This window comes from Alexandromys fortis, unplaced genomic scaffold (genome assembly GCF_014885135.2).
Source record: "Alexandromys fortis isolate MF-2015 unplaced genomic scaffold, M_Fortis_MF-2015_v1.1 scaffold_152, whole genome shotgun sequence".
NCBI classification, from domain to species: domain Eukaryota; kingdom Metazoa; phylum Chordata; class Mammalia; order Rodentia; family Cricetidae; genus Alexandromys; species Alexandromys fortis.
Genome location: NW_026068045.1, coordinates 3833334 through 3858748, shown reverse-complemented (window position 1 = coordinate 3858748; position 25415 = coordinate 3833334). Strand labels below are relative to the sequence as shown.

General features: G+C 47.0%; 2 protein-coding genes across 3 annotated transcripts; both read right to left on the bottom strand.

Annotated features, from left to right (window-relative positions):
• Positions 1-1338: 1338 nt before the first annotated feature.
• S100a8 (S100 calcium binding protein A8) lies at positions 1339-2412 on the bottom strand. Its single transcript, XM_050118678.1, has 3 exons — positions 2306-2412; positions 1694-1855; positions 1339-1533 (listed from the first exon to the last, which is right to left on the bottom strand). Exons 2-3 carry the CDS (start codon positions 1832-1834, stop codon positions 1408-1410), a joined length of 267 nt encoding a protein of 88 aa, XP_049974635.1. The 5' UTR covers positions 1835-1855; positions 2306-2412; the 3' UTR covers positions 1339-1407.
• Positions 2413-13524: 11112 nt separating this feature from the next.
• On the bottom strand, positions 13525-18072 carry LOC126516171 (protein S100-A15A). Of its 2 annotated transcripts, none has more exons than XM_050166493.1 (4): positions 17977-18072; positions 17602-17656; positions 16334-16514; positions 13525-14428 (listed from the first exon to the last, which is right to left on the bottom strand). In XM_050166493.1, exons 3-4 carry the CDS (start codon positions 16481-16483, stop codon positions 14252-14254), a joined length of 327 nt encoding a protein of 108 aa, XP_050022450.1. In that variant the 5' UTR covers positions 16484-16514; positions 17602-17656; positions 17977-18072; the 3' UTR covers positions 13525-14251. The 2 variants fall into 2 exon arrangements, with proteins under 2 accessions (XP_050022450.1, XP_050022449.1); XM_050166492.1 differs by having other exon boundaries at positions 13527-14428; positions 17602-17879; positions 17977-18069.
• Positions 18073-25415: the final 7343 nt, after the last annotated feature.

Sequence of the window (25415 nt, the reverse complement as noted above, 5' to 3'; positions counted from 1 at the left end):
GGTGCCCAGCAACAGCGTCACAGCAGAGGGTTCAGAAACACTGTGGTGAGCCAGAGGGCGAGAGCATCTGCTGTGAGATTGTGTCTTCTGCACAGGACAGGAAAGCTGTCCCCTGAAATCTCAACAATGACTGCCTAAACAAAACCCGGACACTCTGACGCCAGCTGGCAATGTGAGCAGGAGAACAGAGTCCCGCCCCTAGATGAAGAACTACAGGCAACTAATCACTGCTGGGAGGGAAAACCAATCTTTACCAAGAATGAGCCTCCTAATTGGTGCCGCCCCTAGATGAAGAACTACAGGCAACTAATCACTGCTGGGAGGGAAAACCAGTCTTTACCAAGAATGAGCCTCCTAATTGGTTACCAATACCAGTGGTCACCCCTAAAAACAATACTGAATTAAGAGGTTTTATTTAAATGCTTGGTCATATATGTATTTAACAAGTATAATTCAGGAAAAAGAGGCCATGAATTTGAGAGGGAGTATGGGGATGACATGGGAGAGGCTGACAAGGAGAGAAGGAAGAAGGAATGATGTACATACAGAACACATATGAAGTTTAAATTTTTATTTAAAAAATAAAAATAAATTTTTGAATTAGAAAATTAATCCAATTCAATGGCTAAGCTCTGGTGAAAGGTCTCTCTGGCTTTCTCATTTTATCAGGCCCTAGCAAAATCCACAGATGTAGTGATGGGGACTTAGCCAGTGCACAGATTATCAGAACTGTCCTTTGACCTACTTTCTCATTTCTATATCTTTAATTGAGGTTGGGATGTTGGAGTGAAAATGAAAAGACACTGAGATGTGCTACCAGATGGGACTCTACTAGCGCTTAAGGTCTGACTAAAGACCATCCACCTGCCACAGAAAATCAGTCCTCTCCCTTTCTTCCTCCCTCCCTCCCTGCCTTCCTGCCTTCCTGCCTTCCCCTTCCCTCTCTCCTCTGCTCCTCCTCCACTCCCAAACACACACCCTTCATATCTATCCCACTAATTTCCAAAAGGTCACATCTAAGACATTTAACTAGAAACTAAGCTATGTCCCGCAGTATCCTAGCATCCCTCTGTTTCCAAATCTCCCATTTAGAACCAACCAGCAAAACTATCAGGTCTAAGTTATAGATTTTTAAAAAAAATTTTAAATCCTAGAACCAGTGGCTCAAATTTCAGAGGTCAAAAGAGACTCATAACCTTCGGAGAATGGTGGGGAGAGGCACAGTCACTGGGACGGGACCAAAGGATGGCATCAGTAAGGACAAAAACAACGGTTTCCCCCTCCCAGTTTTCCAACCCTTCCTTTACCCCCAGTAAAGGCAACAGACTCCGAGAGGCCTGAGGTATGACAATTTTATTATTCTGTAGACATGTCCAGGGGCCCAGCCCCAGGCCAGAAGCTCTGCTACTACTTGTGGCTGTCTGCATGGGCTGCCACGCCCATCTTTACCAAGAGCACAAGGTACTCCTCGAAGTTAATTGCGTTGTCCTGATTGATGTCCAACTCTTTGAACACGGTTTCAACATTCTTCTTCTGTCAATAGTGAGAGAGAAAGGCAGACCGTAAAGATTTTAGGGAAAACTCAGCAATGGCTATCTGTAGATGAGCACTGGCTACCATCTGTAGAAAGCAGCATGGAGGAGCAGCCACCCCAGCATCCTCAGAGAACCCCAAGAATGCAGCACCTCCTCACCTCCATGTAATGAGGACATTCAGTTGTGACGAGTTTCTTAAAGTCGTCCTTGTAGAGGGCATGGTTGTTCCCTTTCAGCAAGGAGTACTTGTGGTAGACTTCAACCATGTTTTCCAAGGACTTCTCCAGTTCAGACAGCATGATCGTTGAAGATTTGCTCACCTGAAAGGAAGAGCCCCAAGGGATGAGTGCTGCAGTTACTCACGATAGAGTGAGGACTGAGTGGGTGGTCACAAGGTTGGTGACCCAAAAAGTAGCTTTGGCCTGGCCTGTGCCGCCCAGATTACTAAAGCTAGAAACTGTCTCTCTCTCTCTCTCTTTGATGAGAAGGGATAGGATGGAGCAATGGAGGGGCTTCAGTACACACACACACACACACACACATACACACAAATTTAGCAAATGCCCCACCAAACATTCCCTGCCCTCTTCTAGACACTGCTAGAAAGCTCCACTTCTTCCTCACCCTCATTCCCCTTCCTTCATCCTCAAGCGTCTGATCTGTGCTGCAGATTTTCCCAAGCTTCCTCACCCTCTCAGAGGATACTCCAGCCCCCAGCCCTCCCTAAGGGAAGCCTGCTGTGTGAGATAGACGCCCACAGTTCTGCTTACCCGATGTCCCTGAGACAGAGCTGGTGGAGGAGGACGTGTGAAGCTAAGTGTCCGCTGCTTTTATAGCAGAAAGCTTGGCCAGCTGCCCACAGCCTCGGGCTATGGAGACAGCACTCTTCCCTTCCAGAGTTGCCACAGCCTCGGTTTCCCAACCGGGCCCATGTGTCAATCACTGAGCACAGTAGGCATCTGAGTCTGAGGAAGTGGGAGTGTTGGGACAGAGAAGACATTTACCAGACAGGAGTGCCCTGCAGGAAGAACCAAGATGGGACATAGCAATGAGTCCTTTTATGGGCCCCTGGCAGCCCATCCCCACGTTCAGACTGATTCCCAGTCTTCGCCCTCTGCTCTGTTGCCATGGCATGACGGACCTTTGTGTCCGGTCTACCATCTCTGAACTGAACTGAAGGTGGTGTTGCTGCTAGGGCACGGGTACAGAGGAGAGACAACTTCTCCAAGTACCAAAGACCTCAGAAGCATTAACGCTGCTCCTAGGTACTGGATTTTAGTGCAGTTTGGAGTACCGCTGTGGGCTTGTGTGTGGATGGGTGGGTGGAGTCTTGAGGACAGCTTTCTTCCCAGAGCTTAGACCAGTTCCTAACCTGCCATGACCCTTCATGGTCATTCTGTTCTGGAAGCTAGAGCTGGTAAGGAAGGGTTAGAATGATTTTGGAGAGTCACGCCCAAGGGAAGAAAGAGGGCCAATTTCCAGGAATTCATAGGAGCAATCCCCTAGCTCCAGTAAAATGCCACTTGTATTAACTTGCTATCAGGAAGTTAGTGCACTGAGCCAGCCTGTGTACAGCTGAAGAGGCTGCAGCCGAGAAAGTGGGGAGACCACCCAGTTTCCCAGTACAGCTGTGTCAGAGTTGCAGAACCCCTAGCGTGGTCTGAAAGTACAGGGGACAGAGGAGAGAACTCACTTCCCTTCCTCTAAGCACTCAGACACCAATCCTGTGCCACACCAGCACCCAGGCCAGCAGGGCCTTGACAGCTGGTCTTTCCTATCAGCTCAGTGGGATTCAGAAAACCACGAAAATAAATCTCTAGGCCTGTCTGCGAGGAATCGTCTAAGTCAGACTAAGTAAAGGAGGGAGAGCCCCTTAAATGTGGGCAATACTTTCCATAGGCTGGGGTCCCACTGGAGACACCCAGGAAGAGCTGAGTAAATGTACCCATGCTCTGTGCTTCCTGACAAGGGACCATTGTGACAGCTGCCTCCCGCTCCTTCTGCCATGTATTCCCTACTCTGACAGACTATATGCTCTGGAATCAGAAACCCAAATAAACACTTCCTTAAATCGCTTTTGCCTGGGTAGCTATTGTTGATGTTATTTTTGTGGTTGTGGTTGTTGTTGATGTGGTGATGATGGTGGTGGTGGTTGCTATTGTTGATGCTGCTACAGCAATGAGCCGAGTAAGAGTGTCTTGAAGAAGTGTACAGATTACCCTCTGTCCTTCTGGTCTCCACTGTCCACTGGATTCCAGTAAAGCCATTTCCTTTACAGCTCCGGGACTCTGACTGAGCCAGTTAATCACCCTCCACGCCTTACTTGCATCAATTACTATAAATCTTCAACCATGAAAAGGGAGCAATTGCTTGCAAGTACTGGTATCACATATCAGACTAATATTTAAAAAATAGAACCACAGCCATTCCGCAGCAACAATAAAACCAGCCCCAGAAGGAAGTGAAATGTGGAGATTTAAGTAGACATGTCTCCATACTTTCTACGAGCAGCCAATAAGCACACGAAAAGACACTCAGCGCCATGAATCGCTAGGGAAATGCGGGTCGAACTGCCCCGTGCCACCTCGCATCGGTTAAGATGGCTGCCATGCAAAACTTAAATACATAAATATAAGCAGGAAAATCGCAGATGTAGCCACAAGCTATGAAAGCTTGGGAGCACGGCTACCTGCCCCCTTGGCCTTTTAGCTGAAATAGGATAGAGAGACCTTGTGCCCTGTGGCAGGAGAGGAAGTCGTGAGACTGCTGTGGAAATCTCATGACGTAAGGGTGGGGGGGGAGAACTGTGGCTGGAACGGAAAGTAAAGAAAAATTAAAATAAAATGAAAAGTGTGGCGGCTCCCTGGTCACCAAAGAATTCTGTAAGAGCCAGTGGTTCCCCCTGTGACGGTCGAGACAAAAGGCTGGACAGCGTGGGCTTATAAAGATGCTCCTTCGCTCATGCTCATAGCAAAACCATCCAGGAGACCCAAAGAGGGGAGCCAATAACCGTCGGCATCGACAGATGAGGGATCAACCGTGTGTTTGCTTCACGGTACTGTGGAAGATCTTTGTAAGGAAGGCGGCTCTGGCACATGACAGAACATGGATGATCTGAACGGAGAAGCCATGTGGTTCCGTTTGTTCAAGAGTTTCCAGCAGTCAGATCTTTTGTGCCAAAGCAGAATGGGCGCTATAAGGGAAGAGGAGGAATGGACAGGGGTTTAATGGGTGGCACTGTCCTTGATGCAAGAGGGAAAAGTTCCTGAAATGAGCTGTCCACCAAGGTGAATGTAGGCAGCTTTACTGGAGTGTACACCTAGAGAAGGAAAGGTGGCAAAGCTGCTGTCTCGTGTAACTGAGCAGTCAGGGTTCACAGGGTTCATAGCCTGCACCTATAAAGTATGCTGCTCGTACACGGTCCTAAGTGAGGGCTTCAACAGAGCTGCATCTCAGGCTCAAGATCTGCACCTAATAAGAGGCAGAAAGATTCTAAGACCCGGACGGGATGGGGACACCAAAGACACAGTGTCTTCTAGACGCTCACAGAGACTGCGGCAGCTCACAGGCTAAACCAGATGGCTGCAGTGCGAGAGGGGGAAGTGGGCACAGGCTCCCACACCTAACCAAGAAGCTATCTGCAGTCCACACCTGCTAGCAAAGGGAAGACTCAGTTCTCTCCCACAGTATCTCAGGCACACTTGAGAGCAGGCCCCAAGCCCAGGAGTTGGTGAACACAAAGTGAACTCCCTGGTATTTTTGCCAACTTTTTTCTCATTTTGCTTCATTTGGGCATTTCTGTTTGTTCCGCTGGCCTTTTGCTTGTTTGTTTTTGTTTTGGGTTTAAGTTGTTTTGTCATTTTGTTTGTTTGTTTGTTTTCTTCTTCTCTCATACAATACATCCTGATACAGTTTCCCCCCCCCTCCACTACTCCTAGTCCTCTCCCCGTCACCCGTCTCCCCCACATCCACTTCCCCTCCATTTCCCTTCAGAAAAGAACAGGCCTGCCAGGGCTATTAACCAAACATGGCAGAACAAGATGCAATAAGATTAGGAACAAACCCTCATATCAAGGCTGGATGAGGCAACCCAGTAGAAGGGAAAGGGTCCCAAGAGCAGGCAAACAAGTCAGAGATGCCCCTCCTCCACAGTTAGGAGTCCCCCAAAAACACCAAGCTACACAACCATAACATATATGCCAAAGACCTAGCGCAGACCCATGCAGGCTCCATGATTGTCACTTCAGTCTCTATGAGTCACTACAAGCCCTGCATAGTTGATTCTGTGGGCCATGTTCTGCTGGTGTCATCCATCCCTCTGGTTCCTAAAATCCTTCCTCCTTCTCTTCTGCAGAGTTTCCTGTGCCCTGCTTAATGCTTGGCCAAGGGTCTCGACATCTGTTTTCATCAGCAGCTGAAGGAAGGTTCTCTAATTACAGTTGGGCTAGGCACCAATCCTATGAGTATCACAGAATATCATTAAGAATAATTTCATTGACTTTTTTTTACTTTTGATGAGTTGTTGATTAAAACCTGGTCTCTGCGCCATCCAGGTTCTCGATTCTGGCCATCTAGGCCGTGTCCGACCTGGGCTCAAGTTAGACCAGTCATTGGTTGGCCACTCCCACAAGCTCGGAGCCATCACTGCCCCAACACATTTTACAGGCAGAGCAGGTCTATTGTTGTAAGGAGGTCGTTTGGTAGTTCCGGCCACTCAGCAGCTCAGACCGGAAATAATCACACAGAAAGTGTATTAATTAAATCACTGCTTGGCCCATTAGCTCTAGCTTCTTATTGGCTCTTACATATTAATTTAACCCATTTCTATTAATCTGTGTATCACCACATGGCTGTGGCTTACCAGGTAAAGTTCCAGCATTTGTCTCCAGCAGGGATACATGGCTTCTCTCTGACTCCACCTCCTTTCTCCCAGCATTCAGTTTAGTTTTCTCCACCTACCTCTATTCCCTGCACAGGCCCAGGACAGTTTGTTTATTATCCAGTGGTATTCACAGCATGCAGAGGTCTTGGGTCATAGATTTTGTCCCAGGCTTGGTGTCCCAGTCCCAGCCCTGGAAGCCTTGCCTGATTCTGATTACAGAAGATGGCTGGTCAGGCTGCATATCCTCCATTGCTAGGCGTCTTTGCTAGGGCCAACCTCATAGGTTCCAGAAAGTTTCCACTACACTAGGTTCCCATATCACCTCCTAAATGACCCCAATCTCAGTTGTCCCTCCCTCCTCCACCTGATTCCTCCTATAAATCTATTCTATTTCCCCTTCCCAGGGAGATCCAATCCATGCAGTGCCCCCCCCCAGGCCTCACTTCTTCTTCTAACTTCTCTGGGACTATGAATTGTAGCATGATTATCTTTTACTTAACAGCTAACATCCACTTATAAGTGAGCACATGCCATGTTTGTCTTCTGGATCTGGGTTGCCTTGCTCAGAATGATTTTTTTTAGTTCCATCCATTTGCCTGAAAATTTCATAATGTCATTTTCATTTTTTTAACAATTTATTTGTTTGGCTTTTTTCTGCATGTATGTCTTGTGAGGGTGTCAGATCTCGGAGTTACAGACAGTTGTTAGCTGCCATAAAGGTGCTGGGAATTGAACCCAGGACCTCTGGAAGAACAGTCAGTGGTCTTAACCACTGAGCTATATCTCCAGCCCCTTGTTATTTTTTCCAGTAGCTGAATAATACTCCATCATGTAAATATACCACGATTTCTTTATCCCTCCCTCAGTTGAGGGACATCTAGGTTGTTTCCAGTTTCTGGTTATTATGAATAATGCTGCTATGAACATAGCTGAGCAAGTGTCCTTGTGGTAGAATGAAGTGTCCTTGTGGTATATGTTCAGGAGTGGTATAGCTGGGTCTTAAGGTAATCAATTCCCAATTTTCTGAGGAACCACCATATTGATGACCATAGTGGTTTCCTGAGTCTGTGCTCCCACCAGCAATAGAGGAGTGCTCCATCGTGGTTTCCTGAGTCTGTGCTCCCACCAGCAATAGAGGAGTGCTCCATCGTGGTTTCCTGAGTCTGTGCTCCCACCAGCAATGGAGGAGTGCTCCTCTTGCTCCACATCATTTGTGTTGCGGCTCTTTGCCATTGTCACAGGTGTAAAATGGAATCTCACATAAAGTTTGGTGAATAAGAAGGAGTTGTGGGGTGGGGGATGATCATGATCAAAATATACTCTATAAAGTTTTAATTTAAAAAATAGTAACTGAAATGTAAAGCAAAATTTTTTCATGAGAATCAATAGCAGATGAATATATGACTCATGATTTCTTTCGATTGGAGAATGTTTTCTACCCATACAAGTGTACCTTGGCCATATCCTTTCCCTACTCCCCACTCCAGCTCCTCCTGTATCTTTCTGTGTCCTCTCTCCATCTCCACGTCCTTTTCATATAACGGCCACTAAGGCCAATTAGTGCTGCTTATACACACGTGGGTGTGAGTGGTCAGCCTACCAGAGAGTAAATCCTCTCCAACTTATTCTGTGGGAATTTCATACACATACAATAAAATATTCATTTTACCCCTCCAACCCCCCCACCTCAAAACCCTCTTCTTCCAAGCTTCACGCTGTCTTTTTTAAAATAAGTCCAACCAGTGCCGCTAAGAATGTGAGGCATGCGAAGCCTACCAGGGCCACACCCACAGATCAGGATGCTTCCCTTCCAGAGAAGCTACCCACTGCCAGCAGCTCCTCAGTAAATGGTAGGGGCGGGAAAGTGTCCCCTCTACCCATCCAGGAACTTCAGCTGGCTTGATCTTGTGTGGGTCTTAAGGAGGTGACCACAGCTTATAACAATGTGACATCCACATCAAGTCTAGAAGACAGCATGTCACAGCACGGTTCTCTGCCCACCATGTCTTAGTCAGTGTCTGTTACTGTGATGAACACCACAGCCAAAAGCAACTGGAGAAGGAAAGGGTTTACTTCATCTCACTACTTGCAGTCCACCATTCAGGGAAATCGGGGCCAGAACTCAAGGCAGAAGCCTGGAGGCAGGAACTAAAGCAGATGCCATGGAGAATTGTTGCTTACTGGCTTGCTCTCGGTGCCCTTCTCAGCATGCTTTATTTATTCATTCATTCATTTATTTATTTATTTAAGATTTCTGCCTCCTCCCCGCCACCGCCTCCCATTTCCCTCGCCCCTCCCCCAATCAAGTTCCCCTCCCTCATCCGCCCGAAGAGCAATCAGGGTTCCCTGCCCTGTGGGAAGTCCAAGGACCACCCACCTCCATCCAGGTCTAGTAAGGTGAGCATCCACGAAACTGCCTAGGCTCCCACGAAACCAATAGCATGCAGTAGGATCAAAACCCAGTGCCATTGTTCTTGAGTTCTCAGTAGTCCTCATTGTCCGCTATGTTCAGAGAGTCCGGTTTTATTCCATGCTTTTTCAGACCCAGGCCAGCTGTCCTTGGTGAGTTCCCGATAGAACATCCCCATTGTCTCAGTGTGTGGGTGCACCCCTCGCGGTCCTGAGTTCTTTGCTCTTGCTCTCTCTCCTTTTCAGCATGCTTTCTTATAGCACCCAGGACTACCTTCCCCAGGGTGGCACCCAGTGAGCTGGGCCCTCCCACATCAATCATCAATCAAGGAAATGATTCTCAGCTATGGACAACGGGACCCACTAATTTGCCATGTCTAAGTTTGTCTCCTGACTGAAGAGGTGGCTCAAGTTAAGAGAACTTGCTATCCTTGCAGACAATCTGGGTCCTTTTCTTAGCACCCACACTGGGTAGATTACAACTGCCTGTAACTCAAGCTCCAGAGATCTGACACCCTGCTCTGGACTCCACAAGGACCTGCACACACAGTGAATGTAAACTCACACAGGCACACAGACATACACAAAATAGAAATAATTTTAAATCAAGAAAGAGAGAGAGAGAGAGAAGGAAGGAAGGAAGGAAGGAAGGAAGGAAAGAAGAAAAGAAGGAAAAGAAAAGAAAATGACCCTCAAGTTTGCCCATAGTCCACTCAGTATTCTCCCTTTTAAAATGACTCTAGCTATGCCAAACTGACGTAAAAGTAGCCCGCACGTTCTAGCTCTTCCTTCCTTTCTGCCTTCTCTTCCTGAGCGCAGGCAGGGGTGAGGTTGATAATAATGCGCACTCAGCCTCTTATTCCCAGAATTCTGACAGTTAAGCATCTACTGCATTGGCTGCTGCTCTCTGCAAGAGGAATTCTCTCTGGGCACTACTGTTATTGGTCGCTAACCATTTTCTGACTGGATTTTAAAGCCTGCTCCACAGAACAAATGCCATGTCTGGTATTGTAACCATAGTCAAATCTCATGGCTAGGGAGCTCACAGGCCCCAGGGGAGAGCCTACTGTTGTTATGATACCTTATTATTAATGTGAGCCATGTCATGGCTGGGTAGCTCACAGGCCTCAGGGGAGAGCCTACTGTTGTTATGATACCTTATTATTAATGTGAGCCATGTTCCAACAAAAAGCTCACACACACACACACACACACACACACACACACACACACCTTGGTATAGTTACAAATGGGTCTGATTCCAGGATTCGGGAAGACTGAAACAGGAGGATTCCCATGAATTCAAGGTGATCCTGGGCTGTATAATGAGATACTGTCTCAAAATCCCAAACAGAGAGGAGAGAGAGAGGAGAAGGAGAAAAGGAAGAAGAAAGAGAGGAGAGAAGAAAAGAAGAGGGAAGGGAGGGGAGGGGAGAGAAGGGAAGAGGAGAAGAGAGAGAGAAGAGAAGAGAAGAGAAGAGAAGAGAAGAGAAGAGAAGAGAAGAGAAGAGAAGAGAAGAGAAGAGAAGAGAAGAGGGTGGCTGGAGAGATGGCTCAGATGGTTAAGAGCATTGCCTGCTCTTCCAAAGGTCCTGAGTTCAATTCCCAGCAACAACATGGCGGCTCACAACCATCTGTAATAAGTTCTGGTGCCTTCTTCTGGCCTGCCGGCATACACACAGACAGAATACTATATACATAATAAATAAATAAATATTTAAAGAGAGAGAGAGAAGGGAAGGGAAGAGACAGCCTTCACACATATACAATAAAATGTACAAAATGCTCCTAGAGGTGAGAAAACTGGGAGGAAGAGCAGCTGTGAGAGTGTCAGGAATCCCTGGCTGAGCCTGACTGACAATGGACCACCAGAGTAAGACTGGTAATATCTCTGAACCTGGCTCAGTACCACCTTAGGCTCATCATGAGCTGCAGGAAATACCGCAGAAAGAGGGGCTGTGTGGCTGAGATCTGAATGTAGGGCTCCTGGTCACCTCTTGTTAGTGTCATAGATACAGGTCCTGTGTTAGTCAGCCTGTTGTTCGAGGAGGACAAGGAGAGGCCTTCTTGTCCCACTTGAGGGATTGTTAGCTTACCACAACCCAGCACAGTGACTGACATGTGGCAGCCACAGCTGTAATTGCAGCCAATAATGCAGACTAATAGCCGACAATTACTGGGTGTGCGCCGCTGTGAGGACTTCTCCGGTGCTTTATTTCCATCAGCTCACTTAACTCTCAATCCTAAGAGGCACAAGCTGTTACAATCCCATTGTACAAAGGAAACTGAGGCCTTCCATGAGACAATGGGATTGAGGTGGCTTAGGACGCCATGACAGCATCTATTTCCTCCACAGCCTGGACTGCCTCTGTCCTGACTACTTCCCTATTTTAACCACCCAGCTGAGTGGCACCTGCTCTATCCATCCTGGCCCTCCGTCCTCCCCAATGGTACAGGTAATCCTCTTTCCTTTGTCTATCCCAGCCTTTATCCATTGTCCAACACAATAACTATCACATTCACTACATTATATCTTTTTTATTAGAAAGACTGGTATACATCCACCACAACAAGAGGTAAGCTGGCCTCAATGCAATAAATCACAAGTTTTCAAGCAATAATCAGCCCACAGTTCAAACCTATTCCCTACCAGGTGCTGTTTTAGATGATTTGGCAGATGCCACCTTCCTCTAAAACAACACATCTCTTTTTAAAGTGTGTTTATATCTGCTGATTTTTTGATATTCCTGGAAACCTAGTATAGTGAACTTTATAGGTAAAATTATCCCTAAATGAAAGATAGGGAAACTGAGGCACACGTGCTGCTCAGCATCTTTCCTATGGTTCTTTGAACCTGCAGGTGTTCATGAGGGAAAACTTCCTGCCAGAGCTTTCAGTAAGGTGATTAGTAGGTCCATGAGCTCTCGCCACCCGATGATATTCCCTCTAAGGGGGCAGCGGGGCTGTCGACAGCAGGAGCCACATGTGTGTGCTGGGCAGAAACGAAGACATCCTAAAGAAACACTTTGAGTCCCTCAACCTATCAGACTATTTGAACGGTGGACCCCAAAGAAATGGGAAGTCCCTGCAAGGAGCTCACGGTAGGAGAAGCAAAGGCACTAGCCAGAGGGGCCTGACTCTAGAAAAGGGGTCTCACACCAGTCCAATCACTTCCCAGAGCACCCTGCAGGACTGAAGCCCAGAGCAGCAGTAGGTAGCTCCACACCTAGACTAGGGCTACTTCCACGTGCATATTCTTGGGCCACCATTTAAATTTTGATCTTCCCCGGGTCCCTTTGCACTTCCAGTGTGGCCACATGAATAAATCTCCTTTTTCTGCTTTCCACTTATGATCTTTTAATCGACTTTGTTGGGGATAGGTAACCTCCGAGTTCAATTAAAATAGGAAGTAAACACGTTGAAGGAAAGGCAGAGTTTGTAATGACCTGACAATGTGGAGCAATCTCGAGGAAGAGCTACATGGCTGTGTTTACAGGAAAAGACTGGGTCCCCAGTTTGTGTCTCAATAGCCAGGGTCTGGAGAAATGAGGGCAGAGGAAGCAAGACTGGTGGGGAAACTGCCACGAAGGGTTGGGGTAAGCGCCTGGCCTGCCGAGTGCTTGGGCTGTCAGAGCTTTGGTGATCTTGAAAGGTCATATGACCCACCGCCTCTCAAGAGAACAAACGTGGCCTGCCCGGGCCCTGAGGAAGGGCAGCTGAGTAACCAGGATACTGCTGGCTCTTCGATGTAACCAAGAACTAGTCAAGAGTTGTCGCCGGAGGACCATAGGCCTAAGTCACTAGATTACAGTCCCACGGCTCCCCTTCCCGATTTCTTTCCTCAAAGATGCTGAACCAATTATGCGAGGACACTAGGCCAGCTGCAGAGAGAGGGAAGTACGTTCCTCTGTGGAACTAGACGTTGAGGGGAAACAGGGGCAAACATTCGCACAGAGGAAAGCAATGGGATGAGTCCCTGCTCTCAGAAAACTCAGGACCCAGAGTCTTCAGCAGAGACAGGCCACCAAGATGGGCACTAAAAATGTCCAGAGGCAAAAAAAAAATTCTTCCTGGAATATTCCTCCAGATCTCTGAGCTTCTGGGAAGAAAGAGTAAAATGACACAGCCGGGCAGCAAGGAAGGCAGGGGCCACGGGAGGACTTGGCCCACTGAGTCACGAATAGCTCAGAGTGGAGAGAAGCATCAGTCATCCCCACACCCAACCCCTCTTTCCTCCAGGAAGCCTTCCCTGGCTGACAACTCCCAGCTTCTGCTCATCACTCTTCCTGTGGCAGGCGCCTGCTGCTTTGTTGGGCTGGATGACTGACTTTGCCAGCACTTGCCTTGCCCTTCTCAACATACACAAAACCAAGTGCACAGCGCTCCCTGGCACACTGGCGACACCCATGCTGACGCGGGTCACGCCCAGGTCAACAGCCAGCATCTTCTTTTCAGGATCACCAGTGACAGATACCTGGGTTGCACCCGGGCACCTCCTCTCCCGCAGTCTGTCCTTGAGGACTGGAACTTTGACGTTTACACATCTCTTCTTCTCTCCTCCTTTCCTCTTATCCCTCTGTGTAGCTACTGACCCTTCCACAATGAGCAGGAACCCCTTATTGAGTCTCCAAGTTCTCCTCACCTGATGCATTCTCTAAGATACCTAAATTTCACTACCCCATTTCCAAGGATAAAATTCAAATCTCGGTGTTCACCTGAGTAAACGAAGTTTGCATGTTCCCCTTGGACATTTATTTCCGGACAGCTCTCGGCTAGTCCCAGACATGCCACCCAAGTCTCCGCTGCTATTATGTCTTCTTGAATCATCACCTCCCTCTTGGTCCTTCCCAGGACTCGACCGTGTCCTGTGCCTGCAGACCCCTGGGAGGGCTCCATCTGTACACCGTTATCCCTGCGGCTCCCCTCCTGTTCTGCATGTACAGTGAGTGTGTGGTCAATAACAACCCTGGGAGACCTTACTTCCTTTTCAGGCGGCGGCCTGCCCCAGAAAACTCCTTCCCTTGCCTATAAACTGATGCCAGAGCAGAGGGCCATTTCACACTTCACATAAGATTTCTGATAGCAAGGTTGCGTCTCTTGCAGCAGCTAAAAGCACCTTGGATTCAAGGCCAGTATTCCCCAACCAAGCAAGGGACCACCCAATCGTGTTCCAATCAATCAAGGGACCACCCAATCGTGTTCCAATCAAACAAGGGACCACCCAATCGCGTTCCACAAAGTAAAGACTAAACTTTTACTGAACATTGATGGAAACCCTGAACCATGCCCCAAGTACTTCCCAGAAATATCTGTGATATTATTTGGACACACATGTGCACACCGAAGAAGAAACACATGGCTGAGCTCCGAAAGCCGTTCATCCCTCCGGGACCAGCTTCCGTGGTGAGAGACTGCCTGTGCTCCTCTAGTAGAGGCTGTGCTGGCTACAGTAGTGTGTGCAGAGCTGCCGGTGGAACTGCAGGTGATAGTCCTTCACCAGTTTGCCCAGGATGTACAGGAACTCGTCAAAGCAGATCTGGTTGTCCTTGTTTTTGTCGGCTGCCCGGAACAGCTCCGTGATGTAGTATGGCTGCCTGCGGCCCTGGGGGATACAAAGACAATCAACACCCACTGAGCATCCGAATGCCTGTCCTCCCACTGGACATGGGAAGAGCCCAGGAGTACTGTGCCCCTAGAAGGAGCATTCAGAAAACAAGTGCCCACACAGATGTGTGTGGCAAGATCACCACATGCTACAAAATCAGGCTGAAGAGGCACAGGCGTTGGTGGCCAACGTGGGTCACTGGGCCTAGAGTGGCATGGGCCCAAACAAGAGACTGAGATGCCCCTTTCACAGAAGGACTGTGAGCAGTTCCTGGACAGTACTTGGCAGCCTGGAGTCCCTGGGTCCACTTCACATACACGCAGTGGCTGTGCCCTGTCTTCGCAGCTACAATACAAGCTCTCTTAGGGAGACACCTGTGCGGGCTCCCTGAGGGCAGGACACTGCCTCCTTCTCCACACTGAGAGCTCCTTAAAGGGAAGGTCAGCCTGTCTGCATGCATATACACATCTCCTGTGTGACTGCAGGACCGTCTCCAAGCAGGGCATATCTCTGCTTGCCACCCACCTAGGCATTGTTTATGAAAGTCACTGGCACACCTAGAGAGTACAGAAAGCAGGGAGGACAGAGAAATGGCCACTGGAGCTGTCCAGGATGTCCAAGCAGAGGACCCTGAGGCTGAAGATCAGAATGCACAGGAAGGGGCTCTTTGAGACGGGGAGACAAGCATGAGGAAAGCTGGGAGTTCTTGTTTTGAGAGCAGATAATGACGGATGGGGTCAGGAGGATGTGGAAGAAAACTGGGGAGTGAGAGGAAAAGCAGGTTTCGGCAGGATGTTCCTGGTGTACGTGGACAAATGGAACATCTGGGAACGGTTGAGGGAAGGAAGATGACGTGTGAGTAGCTGCAGACATGGAGTGCAGTTGCTAACCCCTGAGGGAGGGCCGGCAGTTTCTCTCCAGGTAGCAAGCCCACCATCCTATACCCCATCACATCCACGGAGTTCCTACCCAGAGAAGACAAGCACCCTCGTAGGTGCCCATCCCTATCAAGTCTGCCAGCTATGCCCCTATCCTCAAGAGCCCTGCAGCAAAGGCAGATCATGATCGCAGACCTGGGCAATCAGGAGAGCTGCCAAGGAAGGCTCCCAGAAGGGAAAGAATTTTCTAAAAATAAATAGCAAGGAACTTCCACCCTGTCTTCTGAACTCTCAGAGGAACATTCCAGAGAGCATACATTTTTTTCTCGAGAGGATGTGAGCGAAGAAACTATTTCACAGGGATGAGCTGAGTCTCACTTCCTTTAGAGAGGGTAGGGCAGAAAGCCGGGGACATGACAGGGTTCAGAAAACAACATGGTGTTTTCTTCGGTGCTGCAGATCCTAAGAACACAGTGCTGGTGATTAGGACCAATGAATGACAGCCTGGACGAGCAGGCTCTGTAAGCCCAGGATCTTAGGCTGGCCCTGTCCAGCTCTAAAAAGTCTCAGGCACGGGAAGTGGAAGAGGTTATATTTCCAGTGCCCACCAGACTCGCAGCAGAAGGGACTTAGGCTCCAAGGCTTATAGAGAGAGTCTGAGTTTAGAGCAGTGTTACTGGCTAAGAGGCTATGAACAGAGAACACTTCTGAGTCCATGCTCACAGGACACAGGAGACAGCAGAATCAGCAAGTGTGGTGTCAGACTGAGTCTCAGAGACTAGCTCTTCATGGACTTGAGTGAAACCAAGCAGGTGACTTCAGAGGAGAGAGGGACAGGAAATAAAGCAAACCCTGCCCTCCCTCGTCCATCCTCCTTCCAGGATCAGGAGGTTCTCGTGGGAGTCAGCTCCTTCCACCACCTCAGCACCTCAACACCTCAGCACTCATTCCCGTCCCACAAACATCACAGCCTGGACACTTCGGTCCTCTCCCACCCCCCATTCCACCCCCAGACCTGACATACCAGGGTGTCCATGAAGCGCGGCACACTCTCCAGGAGCAGGGCTTTCAGCTCCTCTAGGGACAAGGTCTCCACGTCCCCCTCCCGGGCTGCATAGTGGTGGAAGCAGTGTATGATTTGGAAGAGGGAGTCCTCCACTGGTGTGTCTGGCATGACTGCTGGGCCCAGCAGGGTGTGGGCAAATCTGCAGAGCAGAGAGGAGGCACTGGTCAGTGAAGTCTGTGGGGAGGGGGCAGGCCCGATCTGTAGACATCCAGAACAGGACTCTCTGCCCTCCTGCCCACGGTCCCGTGTTGTGTCAGAAAGGGGGACTCATGCTCTCACTGGGCCCCTGTGAACTTGACTTTCCTGCCTGACCTCAGACTAAGTCCCTACAGTGGGACCGAGGGCCTCCTGGGTACAGAAGGGGCCTCCTTCTTCCTAATAGTCAAGAAACAGAACAAGCAAAAGATGGTTTGAAACAAGGCACTGTTTTTGTTGTTTTCAGTGAAAATGTTGACGTCCTTGAAAAGGCAAGATCCCTTCCCCTACAGTAAACCACTTTATGGGATCAGCAAAACACTAGTATAAATTACCAGTATAAAGTACAGTATAAAATAATTAAACCGCACAGGAGAATCAGGCCGGGCATTGTACTGTTCATGTGCTTTCTTCCTCCCTGGAGTATGCAGGCAGCATAGGCATTGGCACCTTTGTCCCCACAGCACCTGGCATGCAGTTTCTAGGAGTTGACATCCCCGTCCCCAGCAAGGTCTCCATAGCTCCCGAGCCTTCCTACAGCTCTGTGCACTGCCCATCTGGTGCCCACGGCTGCTTACTCCAGACTTCCTACAGAGGCAGGGTCACAGGCAGCTGTGCTTCCATATGCCCTGTGCAAACAGCAATCATTACAGCCCCACATCCCACTTCTGTGCCAGCTAGATGACAGGCAAGGCATCTCTTGTGCATTATCCCCTTTAATCCGCAAAGGGCCCTGAGGAGTTGAGCATCACTACCCCATTCTCCAGAAGAGAAAAGAAAATCCAAAGAGGTTAGGAAATTTACCAAGATTACACAATCGCTACACCTAGATTCATCCTCAAATCTTTGTCTTTGTGGACAAGCCCAAAGACGTCCTTGTCCTCTAGAATTCTAGACCACGTTGTTGGGATGCTCATCCACACTTCACATGTTTCCAGAACAGTCAAACTGAGGAGCTCTGCTCTCTAGGATCTGTGCACACCCAGCACAGCCCACACAGTCCCCGGGATGCTCTCGGAAGAGGAACTGACCTGGTGCTCTTGGTGTCGGGCTGTTCGGCATCCACAGCTTAGTCTCTGCGTGATCCTGGAAATCAGACAAAAGGCAGCCTTCTGAGCAGGGGAACTCCCACCGTGCAGGACATCCTGCCCATTGCTGGTCCACTCATTTATGAGCCAGTGTGTGACTCTCCACAGGTTCTTCTGCAGCAGGACCAAACCTTAACTGCATTCCTGGGGTGACATCATCACACTCCTTGCTAAGATAAACTCAACTGGTTTTAGGGAGCTACCTCCAGGATCTGAAACACCTAAGAAACACAAAAGGTTTCATTATCCATCCACTACCTCCTATTAGGACTCATCCCCACCACGCCTCCCAGGCTCCAAGGCCACACTTAAAAATACCTTCCTTGGACAGCCTTCCCCGAGCAGTGAACCTCCCAAGTCTCCAGTGATGAACCACATTCACCCTCTCACTCATCAACTATTCCATGAGTACTTGCCGCATGCCAGGCCCTCTACTAGGCCCTGTGAATAAGACACTGGGCCAGCTAATTCAAGGGGCGGGGCTAACAGTTAGACATGGTTACCATGGACTCTGGGCAACTATAGGGCAATCAGGACACTCAACAAGGGCTGCCTTCTCCCAGAAAAATTAAGGAAGTTTTACTTAGGGAAGTGCTTTTTGAGTAGTGTCTCAAAGAGAAATCTTAATTTGTTGCAGGAATGGAGGAGTTCTAGGCAGAGGGGACTGCCTGGGCAAAGGCTTGGCCGTGTGGAGCAACACGGCCTGCTCCGGGCATGGAGTTCACAGGATGCCATGATTGCTGAGAAGACAGATAAGGGTGAAGCCCTGTGCACCTGCCTTTGCTGAAGTCTGACTTTCTGTGTGGAAAGAGCTGAGAGGTTGCGTTCGTGGCCTGGGTGATGCACGGAGGTCAAAGTGCTAGGACCACTTTGACCACCAGGAAACAGCCAGCTACAACCTGGAAGTAACTCCACAGAGAAGTCCAGTCCTTAGAGCTGGCCTCTTCACAAGTGCCACTTAGCTCTCAGGGGACAAGTGAGCTCTGCTCTCCGTCACACCCCAGTACAAGCCTCTGGGCCTTCTCAACCTCTGTAGCACACCTGGGCCCACACAGGCTGATGAGTGTTTCTCCCAGAAGGTGGCGCCAAAGAACAAGTAACAGTGTCGGCGCCTGCATCTCTGAAGATTCCACATTGAAGAGAGACATGTAGCTGCAGCGTTGCTTACCGGTACAGGGTGAGCGGACTAGAGCACCAGGATTCAAAACCAGCACCGGAACCACGACATCAATAGCATGCTTAGTCATAGAAGGTCTTAAGCCAGTGCCTCTCCCAGTTTGTGTTCACCTAACAAAACAATCTATTCACCGGACAAGAGGCTTATTGAGCCCCTATAGTGTTCCCATGCTAAAAACACAACTCAATTTTCTCAACTATTTGGAAGTGCCTAGCTAGAACCATAAAAAAAATTATTAAATATCTTTGGTTCATCTATCATTCCCGGGAATTTATTATAAGAAGCTGACTAACTAGAGGCTTTAAGCAATAATTCAGAAAATATTTCCCACTGCAATATCTATAGTTTGGAAACACAGGTAAATGAAAACCTTAAAATCATGTAATTCACACTCTCACTGTTTATACAAATACTCTATAATATTTTTAAGCTCTAGAAATCACATGTGGAATGATGATCTAATAACCAAATGGTTGCTTGCCAGTGACCAGCACCTCCTCCTGACTGTCCCCATCCCTGATCACAGCCCACTCCAGCAGGGATTCTATGCACCAAAAGTGACTTAGACACACAGGTTATGCTACCTGCTCTTCCTTCCTGGCCTCATCTACTCAGATCACATCCTTCTATAATAATTCTGAATATTAATGTCCTCAAAAACAGCTTGAAGTCAACCTAACCAGGAGAAAAAGGCCTTTTCTGCATGGTGGGGACACATCAGGTTTAGCAGCATGACAACCAACTCCCACGCGGGCTGCTTTGCATAGGTTTGAACTATCTAATGCCCTGCTCCAGACTCCAGACGGTGGGGAGCAGAGGACAGTGGCACGGGTGTTGTCTTGTCCTCTTCACCAGACCTTGCAAGCATCTGGCCATACGATGCTCTGAAGTGACCCTGCCTCTCCCTGGACCACGGGTTCCCAGAGAGCAGGTGCTGACGAGCCCGGGGAGCTTCTCCAGAGTATGGCTTTGAAGTAGGATTTTCTGCTGTTTGTTTGCTGAGTAAACTTGTGATGTTTGCCTAACTCTGCACACGCCAGGGGCTCTTTAGCTAAAATGGAAACACAGCCTAGCTGTTAGGATTATGAGAATTAAAGAGGAATGGAAGTAAGCTGGGACTCAGAACATCAACGTGGGGTTGACTAACTGTGAGAACAAATCTGTAGAGATGTGTAGACGGCCGGGTGGACAATCAAACCATCAATGCTGCCTCACAGGCTCAAAGACCCTAGCAATCCAGGGTTTCTCTCCCATTTGCCCATCTGCTGGACATCCAAGTGCCAAATTGAGTTGAGACAAGAGTCTTCTGTATCGGGGGCCATAAGTACCAGCCTCAGTACCCCCTCAGGGTTCAGAACTGGATGTCTGTGGCAGGGAGGATCTGAGGGTAAAACATTAACTTAAGTACATTAGCTCTGCATCTTCTTTATTTTTCGTGCAAGGGGGAAAATGAAGTGAAGGGGGCACAGAGGAGAGGAAGAGGAAGGGGAAGAGTAAGGGGAAGAGGAAGAAAAGAGAAGAGTAAGGGATGATCTCCATGAGGTTTCTAGTTTTCACAGACATAGTTGGAAAACTCCATAGGCAAGGACAATGAAAATATGCATATCAAAATCACAAAGAGGGGCAGGTAGAACCTGACAAAGCAGGACCCCAGAACAGGTGACCCGACCCAGGGAAGAGCCAGCATTCAAGCTGAAGTACCTGACATTCCAAACCATTAGATAAAGTTACTAAAATCCCTGAATCCTGAATTCACCCATTCTCCTCATCTAATCTCTTTGGTGGTAACCAGCTGTGGGGATGCCCAGATTTGTTTGTTAGCAAAGGTGGGGCAAGTAGAAATTTCTATGTGGTCTGTTAACAGGTAATTTTGTGGGATTGACTCTTTGTAAATTTGATTATTAGAACAAAGAGTGAATGCCACCGCTCCAAGGCCTCATGGTGTGGGGAATGGAGCAAGGTCATTTCACTGCCCAAGCAGAGGTTACAGTGTCGAGGTGTTCTTGGAATGAATCCCATTTTGAAGGGAAGAATCATGGCTTCACAAGGTTTCTACAGATATGACAGTGACTTTTCCAAAAGACAAGTGTTCCTGCAGCTCTGCAAAATGGGTTGTTCCCTGTGGACATGGACGGATACACTTCCCCTGGATCTACCTATTGGTCTGTCAGCTGTGCATTCACTGTAGAGTATTGTGGGCTCCAAATAAGTTCTGCTGGGAGGTGCAGAACCCCGTCACTGGACATGCGGAGCACAGCGTGGTAAGTGTGTCTTACCCACATGAAGTAGGGCAAAGCTGCAGAAAGCCGACTGTGTCAGTAGCCTTATGGTTCCTAGCCCCCCAACAAGGCCCAAACTTATAAAGGGACTTACTCTGTGTCCAGGTGTATACATCTCACCTGTCCTCTCCATAGAACCTTCCTCGGCTCAAGTAAGTCAGCAATTGCCTCTTGTATCTCAGGGTCATTGGCCCTTCTCTTAGCCTGGTGCGAGAGAATTGTCTGTATTCTGTCAATCATGTTATAAATAAACGCTGATTGGCCAGGCAGGAAATATAGGCAGGAAAACCAGACAGGAAGTAGAAATGATGTAATGAGAACAGGAGAATTCTGGGAAGGAGGAAGTTGATTCCTCCCATTCCTGCTCAGACCACCGAAGCAGCAGGATGTGATCTGCCTCACTGAAAAAAGGTACTGAGCCACATGGCTAACATAGATCAGAAAAATGGGTTAATCAAGATGTGAAAATTAGCCAATGAGAGGCTAGAGCTAATGGGCCAATCAGCTTTTAACTTATAGAGATCTTTGTGTGATTTTTCTTTGGGGCTAAACAGTTGTGGGCTATCAGGCGGGACAAAAACCACAACAAACAAGCCAGGCCCGTCCATGTTACATTAGCCCATTCTGCTACCTGCAGGATAGAAAACCTTGTGGGATCTGAGGCTAGCCACCGCCCTGTCATCAACAGGCTAGAAAGAAGAAAAAAATTGTAGCAAGGAGGCCACTTGTTCATCCCAGCTGCCCAGAACTGAAATAATCACACAGTATTAATTAACTCACTGCTTAGCCCATTAGCTCTAGCTTCTTATTGGCTAACTCTTACATCTTAATTTAACCCATTTCTAGTAATCTGTGTATCGTCACATGGCAGTGGCTTACCGGGTAAGGTTCTGGCATCTGTCTCTGGTGGGGTTACATGGCTTCTCTCTCACTATGCCTTCTTTCTCCCAGCATTCAGTTTAGTTTTCTTCGCTTACCTAAGTTCTGCCCCATCAACAGGCCAAGGCAGTTTCTTTATTCACCAATGGTATGTGGAATCCCACATCATCTCCCCTTTTCTGTTTAAATGAAAAGGAAGGTTTTAACTTCAACATGGTATAATTACATATAACAAAGCAGGTATCAAGCAATAATTACAGTTACAATATTTATATCTACTTTATCTTTTATCATAACTAAGTAAAACTATAACTATAAATTCTTCAATTCCATCAAAGACTCCAGAAAGATATAATATTACCTAAGTAAACAGGAGGTGCATTGTAAGCAACTTCCAAAACTCCATAATTAACAGAGACATCTTGCTGCTTGGACAGTCACCCAAAGCTCTTCTGTCCATCTTTGGCCTACAGGCCCATGGTATCCAGCACACTTTTTCATGAAGAAGAAATTTCAAAGACAGTTCCGCCTATATTGCAGTTTGTCAGTCACTTTTTTCTGTGTCCTGCAGAATGTCTAGCAGACTCTTTCATGAAGCAGGAACCCTGAAGGATTGTCTCACCTTTAGGCAAGTTCATCAGGACCCTGTGGGTCCTGAATGTCCAGTTCATCAAGCAGTCCAGGCAAGAGCAGTTTCTTGCCCAAGTGTCTAACCAACTCCATAAGGAGCCTCTTTGATGTCCATCTTCCTCTTGAAGTAGATTGGTGCTACCAGGAGCAGATGTGTCTCACTGTCATGAAAAGTCCTAAGTTCTTAAAGCATTTTAAATGCCATATTCTGTAGTCTTTGAAAGGTTTGAAGAATTCCTATCTAGATGAGATCTATCACTATACATCAAGAAAACATAACTAACATTACGACAAGCTTGACTATTATAGATGATTATCTATTAACCTATATTTCTTAATTATACATTACATTTTTTAATGAGTTGCACACAGTACCTTAATTATGAGTAGAAATACATATATACAGTATAACAAAACTGACCTTAAATTTGTATCAATAAACCAAGATCCATACCCATGCAAATCTTTATAGCATATCACCCTTTAAATGTAAACAAACATTTACAAACAGTATTTGGGAATATGGATGTAGTTCTTCTCCAAACTGCTTCCTGCTGTTTATTGAGTGAAGTAATTTTTGGGTGTGTTCACAGAAACCTTTCATGGGGTCTTGGTCCATCAAATCATATTAGTCCAGAAGCAATCCACAGGTTCTCATCTTCCGTGGAAACAAAAGAAGCAACATATCCTTAGATGCATATTTTGAATTCAAGATACCTTTAAAATATATATGCTGGTTTATCTTAGTAGCCCATACAATAAAATGTTTCTCTGTATTTAGCTCATTCACAGTCAAAAAATTCAAAGACAACACAATAATATACATAATCCAGACTCTCTGTGTATAGTCCATCTTTACGTGGTTTGTTTATTTTTACTCTATTACTTTTTAATATTTATTTTGTTATATTTACTCCTTTATGATTGCCTGTACTCTGTCTCTTTCAAGACTTTGTTTCATTTTTTAAACCATTTACTTACTTTCCTACTCTCTGTACTCTTTTTCTTCTCTCTCTCAAACCTACATACATTTTTTAAACACACTGTGTCTATTTAGAGGTCTTTTCATCTGAATTTGTCTTTATTGTGTATCTTAATTATTTTCTGACAAAAGTGTTTCTTAAAATGCTAAGTCCTTCTTATGAACTTAAGCAGTGCCATTGCTAGGAGAAATATGGCACTGCCTGCTTGCCCCACTCAGTCCAGCATGGCAGAGATGTTTGCTGCCTCTGAGAGCCATGCTCACGGTCCCATCTTTAGGCACAGAGCCAGTCTATGTTGCCATTAAGCAAGTTGCCATTAATCAATTTAAATGTTCTATAACAGGACCTCGTCAGAGTTCATACTGGAAGTATGGTCCAGGAAGCGGCAGTTTTCAAAACAGCATGGCATATTTCCTGGGCTTTCCTTTTGAAATTCCACACCAATAATTAAGAATTTCTAATTCTCTGGTAATTGAGTACCTTTTGGGTCTGATTAAGCAGATGCTATCTAAATAATTATCTGCTCCACCTTGCTTCCCTTTGTGTGGGCTCCGGACTGCCTGTCAAAGCAAACATGGAGCATAGCCCAGCCCCCTTCGGCGCCTGACTGGGTCCCAAAAAAAAAAAAAGAAAAAGAAAGAAAAAAAAACAGCATGGCTTTTTTTTCTGCTACCACTGAATCAGGAAAACTTCCCTTAAAGGAGCCATACCTCTGTTTACTTCTAGCAGAGTTCACCCAAGAAAATGCCACTACCCAAACCATGCTTAACTTTGTTATTTTGTGTCTAGGATTCTTTTTTACGCTTTTTTGGGTTTTACATGGATTTAGTAAACCACGTTGGAGCACCAATTTGCCATGAGGAGGCTGCTTGTTAATCCTGGCTGCCCAGAACCAAAGTAATCACACAGAAACTGTATTAATTAAATCACTGCTTGGCCCATTAGCTCTAGCTTCTTATTGGCTACTCTTACATCTTAATTTAACCCATCTCCATTAATCTGTATATCACCACATGGCAATGGCTTACTGGGTAAAGTTGCAGCCTCTGTCTCTGTCATGGCTACATGGCTTCTCTCTGACTCTGCCTCCTTTCTCCCAACATTCAGTTTAGTTTTCCCCCACCTACCTAAGTTCTGCCCTGCTGTAGGTCCAAGGCAATTTCTTTATTCACCAATGGTATTCACAGCAAACAGAAGGAAATCCCACATCAAAAAATATAATGCCAATAACCTCTATAATCAGACAATCTGACCCAACAGCAGAAGAAGCAAGACAATTCTCTCTGTTCAGCTGGTGCCTATTGTAATCAATACTTGTTTCTTTATTCCCAGGGTGCTTCATGAATTTCTCTAACAGTCTTTGATATCCAGTTACAATCTTACATATATACTCACACTTGGAGCCTACACACTATTTCATGAAGAACTTAGAAATAGTGATGAGAGGGCCCTCAATGTCTTATCACTGACAGAGGCTGGTCAGTGAGCAGGTGACCAAGGTCATTATCCTGCTTACATCACTCTAACTTTGACTTTGAAGCTGAAAGAGATGGTTTTGATGCTTCCTACATAGGGGTCTACTAAAAATTTCATGTGGTTGGGCACACTGTCTTAAGGCTCAATCATTTTTTTATATTAAACCCCAGTTCTGTTTGCTTCTGCATCCTGTTCACTGCTAAACTTGGTTCACCTAAATTGTCCTCTTAGTTCCTGAGTAGATACACAAAGCTCCCAGGCAGGTTTCTACATTCCTCTTTTTGAACAAGAATTTTCCATGACATTGAAAGCAATAAACTCTTTCTGCCCTAC